The sequence below is a fragment of the Emiliania huxleyi genome (assembly GCF_000372725.1).
Source record: "Emiliania huxleyi CCMP1516 unplaced genomic scaffold EMIHUscaffold_79, whole genome shotgun sequence".
Taxonomy (NCBI): domain Eukaryota; phylum Haptophyta; order Isochrysidales; family Noelaerhabdaceae; genus Emiliania; species Emiliania huxleyi.
The window spans coordinates 147,499-152,557 of record NW_005196094.1 but is presented as its reverse complement, the minus strand read 5'-3'; the positions used below and the strand labels follow the sequence as shown (position 1 = coordinate 152,557).

Sequence of the window (5,059 nt, the reverse complement as noted above, 5' to 3'; positions counted from 1 at the left end):
CCCCCCCTCCGCCATCGCGCCGCGCCTCCTCGTCGGGCACGGCGCCCTCGCCCTCCTCCTCCTCGGCCGCCGCGTCGGCGCGCGCCGCGGTCCGCCTCGCGTCGAGGTGGAGCGCGTGCTTGAGGAGCGCCACGAGCCCGTTGAGCTGCGGCGGCGAGAGGAGCGCGCACCCCTCGAGCCGCTGGAGCCGCAGCACGTCGAGCAGCACCGACAGCATGCCGTCGAGCGGCTCGAGCTCCTTCTCGCGGTGGACAGCCTCGCTCAGCGGCTTGAGGACGGAGCCCACCAGAGAGGCGGCAGACGCCTCGCCGCCCTGCTCGCCCGCCTTGGCCGCCGCGACGAGCGCCTTGACGGCGTCGCCCATCACAAAGGCGGACGAGGTGCGCACGCGCGGGTGGAACTTGTAGCCGAGCAGGCTGCTCGCCGCCTCGACGCAAGCGGGTACGAAGGGCGCGAAGCCGGCGCCGAGCGCGTCGGCGTACTCGTGCAGCGCCGAGACGCCCATCAGCTTCTCCTCCATCTGGGCCTGTGGGACATGTCGCGGACGAGTCGCGGACGTGGGGCGTGCTCTCGCCCGCCGCCCTCCCCTCTGTGCGGGCCGAGTTGACGCGGACGCGCAGGAAGCCGCACCCCTTGTTGGGCACGTAGTGCGTGTCGATGTGCTCCTCCTCCTCGCCGTCGGCCGGCTGCTCCTCCACCAAGTCCGTCTGCACCTCGGGCTCGACGCCCGCAGCCTCGAGCAGCGTCGGAAGCACGACGGCAAAGTAGCGCCCGAACGGCGCGCCCATCGGCGCCGCCAGCCTGGCGAGACAGGCGTGCAGCGGCTCGAGCAGCGAGCTCTCACACAGCATCGGCCGCTGCCGCAGCAGCAGCTCGACGAGCGGCGCGACCGTCGCCTCGGCGTCGGGCTGGAAGGCCTCCTCGCCCGCCGCCGCCGCGAGCGAGCCGATGGCGGAGAGCAGCGCCGCCGCGAGCCGGTGCGCCTTGGCGCCGATCGCGCCCTCGAAGTACGAGCGCAGCATGGGCATGAAGGTGGCGTACACGGGCGCCACGCCGTCGCCGAGCGTGTCGAAGAGTTGGGAGAGGGTCGAGGCGGCGGCGAAGGCGACGTAGTGCGGCGGCGAGGCGGCGAGGAGGCCGTGCAGCGCAGCGAGCAGCTGCTGCGCGTACGGCTCGAGCGCCTCGCGCTCCATCTGCGAAGCGAGGTTGCTCACGCCGAGGGCGGACGCGGCCTGCACGCGGCGCGAGGCGTCTCCGATCCCGCGCAGCAGCAGCGGGAGGGCGGTCGCGTGGTGCTGCGCGCTGAGCTGCTCGAACTCGTCCGAGAGCAGGCCGAGCGCAAAGCAGGCCGCCCAGCGCACGCGCGGCTCGGGGGCGGAGGCGCCGCTCGCGACGAGGGAGAGGAGGGCGGCGAGGTGCGGCAGCAGGCTCGCCGCGCAGGTCTCGCACACCATCCCGACCGCCACCAGCGCGGCGTGCCGCTGCTGCCACGCGGCGCCGTTGGCGAGGGCCTCGAGCTGCGGCAGGAGCGCCTCGGCCACGCCCGCGCCCTCGAGCGCGCTGACGACGCGGTCGAGCGCCTCGGCCGCGTAGCCCGCCTCGAGGTCGTCCTCGGCGCAGTCGTCGTCCGCCATCCCGTCGGGCGGCTCGGCCTCGTCCCACTCGCCGCAATCCTCGCCGAGCGTGACCATCCGCGAGAGGAGGGTCGACACCATCCGCGCGGCGAACCCCTCCACCTTGAGGCAGAGCTTGGGCTGCGTCTCCGCCAGCGTGACGACGACCTCGAGGGCGGCGATCCGCTGCGTGGCCGGCAGCTGCGCCGACACTGCGAGCGACGCCATCCCCTCCACCACCTGCGGCAGCACGGGCCTGAAGAGGCGGGGCTGGTTCTCCGCCACCTCGGCCAGGCTCTCCAGCGCCGCCGTCGCGTCGGTGCCGCCCGCCTGCAGCGCCCCCTCCAGCGCGCCGAGCATCGCCGGCAGGCCCTCGCCGAGCGACTGGCCGATGGCCTTTTGCGCCTTGCGCGACGCCTTGGCGGCCTTGCGCGCCTTGTCGTCCGCGGGCGAGCGGAGCTCCCTCTCGGCCTCCTGCTCCGCCGCCGCGCTCGTCCGCAGCAGCGCCGCCAGCGACGCGAGCGCCGCCTGCCGCACCGCGGGGGCGCGAGCGGCGCCGAGGCCGTCGACCAGCGTCGCCTGCACGGACTGGCCGCACGCCGCCCACGCAGCCGGCTCGACGAGGGCGGGCGCCATGTGGCTGAGGACGGAGAGGGCCGACTCGTGCACCTCCGGCGCGGCGCCGTCCGCGCACGCGGCTGCGATGAAGGCGCTGAGCTGCGGCCAGGAGCCGGCGGCGTGGAACTCGGCCCCGAGCCGGCCGACGAGGGAGCAGAGCTTGCGGCGGAGGGAGGGGGGGTGCGAGGCGGAGCCGAGGCAAGCGAGCAGGCCCGCCTTGACGTGCTCGCGCGCCTCGAGAGAGAAGTGGATCTCGGCCAGTGCAAACAGCGGCGGCAGGTACCGTCGCGCGAGCACGGCGCACAGCTCAGACGTCGGCGAGCCGCCCGGCTGCGAGAGCGCGGCGACGAGCTGCGTCGCGACGAGCTGAGGCTGCGCCTGGCGGCACTGTTCGAACTGACTCTCCGCCGACTTGCGAACGGCGTTGTCAGGCGAGAGGAGCGCGGCGAAGTCGAACGACATGGCGGTTGCGATCGAGGTCTAGGCGCGAAAGCTGAAAAAAACAAAAAACCCGGCGGGCTGGGAAGAGGACCGCCGCAAGCGGCGTGGCGTGGAGCGGTTGCGCATCCCTCCGGGGGGGCCTCTGCGCCGGGGAGGCGTTGTTGGAGGCTAGGACGCGAGCGTCCGTCGCCCTTTTCAAACTCGGGGCCCACTCCGCTACGCTCCGACGTCCGACCAGGTGTAGGTTATTTTTGCTTGGGCGGCACTCATGCCGGGGTAGGTAGGGTAGGTCTGGGCCCTCCCGTTGGGTTTTTCCCTCTCTTCACGCCGGAATTTTCACAGCAGAAAAAGAAATCTTCCGCCAAAATCACGATGTCAACCCTCCCCAAATGGGTGATCTGATGCTTGTAGGGCTTGAGAGTGGCCTGCCATGTCACAAGAAGGACTGTGGATGCAGGAGAGTACCACCAACCATCACTTTAGTTGGTATGTGGTACCCCACCTTCACCCCTCGAGCGATTTCTTTTTTAGTTTCCCATAAGTAGGGTAGGTAGGTAGGTAGGTAGGTAGGGGCACCGCAGGGGCCGGCCGGGTTTTTCCAGAATTTCAGCATGAGTGCCGCCCAAGCAAAAATAACCTACACCTGGTCCGACCCGAATTTGGAGGGCCTAAAAGTTTAAGGTGTTGCTGCGCAAAAGGGGTCGGACACAGGGCGCAGCTCATGCTAAGAGCTAGAAGGGGAGAGAGAGAGAGAGAGAGAGAGAGAGAGAGAAGGGGAGCTAGAGAGAACGACTACCCTGTCCCGTTATTGCGTACACCAACACCACAAAAGCTCTCTCTCTCCTGTCCTCACTCAGAGCACAGAGGGGGGTCACAACTACCGACTACACCTAGGGGGGTTTTTTTGTTCTTTTTTCGAGTTGGATGGACAGAGCCCACCAACACCAACACGGCCTCTCGCCTAATGCAGCCCGACTGCCCCGCCACGCTGCACCTCGACGACATTGAGCGCCTCCTCTCCTGCGACGAGCAGCTGAGCCCCGCTCCCGCCGCCGCCGCGCCTGCCTCCGCCGCACCGCCGCTCACCGCCGAGTTCAACTCCGCGGAGCTGGAGGCGCCTCTCTCCCAGAGCTTTGGGGTCACTCTAGCGCCCCCCACGACACGCCGCCCCGCCCCCCGCGCGCCAGGACCTCGGCGCGACGCTCGACTCGCTCCTCCGCTCCTCCCTCGACCCGGACCGCGAGGCGTACGAGGGCATTTCCCTCAAGGTCGACGCGCAAGAGTGGCACCGGCTCGACATTGACCACCGCGTGTCCATCGGCGCGACCCGCGTGCTCTCCAACCAAGCCTCGTTCGCGCTACGTGTGCGCGTCATCCCAGCCGAGGGCCAGCCGCTCCCCTCCTCCCTCTTCCTCAAGGCCACCCTCGTCGCCGCCGGCGCGCGCAAGGCCACCCTCGACAGCGCGCCACACCTCCTCGTGCCCGAGTCGGCCGAGGCGCCGCTGCTGCTCGATGCGCCCCCGGGTCGGCATTTGCGCGCCTCGCTCCTCCCCGCCGCGCCGGTCGCGGTCGTGCCCGACCAGACGGGCGGCGGCGGCACCGCTCACTTTTCGCTCCGCCTCGGCGACGGCGCCCTCTCCGACCGGTGCGGCGCCGGCCGCTCGCTGCTCAAGCTGCTCATCACGCCGGCGCTCGCCACGCCGGCGGACATCGAGGCCCTCTGCGATCCGGAGGACGCCCTGCTCGGGCTTCCGCGCCTCTGCTCCGCCTTCACGGCGCCCTTTCGAGCCATCACCCGCCTGCGCACGCTCCCGTCGATGCTGCACATTCCTCCGCCCGCGAGGGCCAAGCCGAGCGGGAGCTCGGCGGCCGACCCTAGATGCTGAAGACGTGGCCCAGAGCTCCAAACTAGCACTCGGGAGTAGTCAGCTGCGACTGCGAGCCACGCAAGACTGCCTCCCCGCCCTACCTCCAGCAGGCTCAAGACGTCTCGTTCGAGACCACTGACGGCACCTTCTTCTACATCGACACGCTGCCGCCCTCGTTGGGAGGCCTCGCCGAGTGGGCAAACATCGTCCCGCAGCTGCTCCCGGGCAGCTCCTCCTCCTCCTCCTCCTCTTCCTCTTCCTCTTCCTCCTCCTCCTCCTCGTACGCCGGCTCTTCGCCTCCTCTGTCGGCGACGCATCCACGAGCGGCTCCAAAAGCGCCTCGCAAGGCGGCGGCACGTGCGGCCGCAACGCCTCCGCCAAATCGGCGAGCGTCTTGCGCGCGGCCGGGTCACCGTGCAAGAGCGCGCCTGCCGCGGGAAGGGCCGAGGTCAGGCCAAGGTCTAGCCCAGGTCTGGCCGAGGTCTAGCCGAGGTCTGGCCGAGGTCAGGCCCAGGTCTG

At 70.4% G+C, this 5,059-nt stretch overlaps 1 protein-coding gene across 1 annotated transcript in view; it reads right to left on the bottom strand.

Annotated features, from left to right (window-relative positions):
- The window catches only part of EMIHUDRAFT_453318 (hypothetical protein), a gene marked incomplete at its 3' end in the record, with an annotated part of 4,058 nt that extends 1,353 nt beyond the window's left edge, over positions 1-2,705 (bottom strand). The window contains exons 1-2 of the mRNA XM_005759840.1: positions 615-2,705; positions 41-526 (exon numbers count right to left, since the gene is read on the bottom strand). Of these exons, the coding sequence (XP_005759897.1) occupies positions 41-526; positions 615-2,693 (2,565 nt within the window). The 5' untranslated portion in view covers positions 2,694-2,705. The remainder of the gene's footprint in view (positions 1-40; positions 527-614) is intronic.
- Between the last annotated feature and the right edge of the window lie 2,354 nt (positions 2,706-5,059).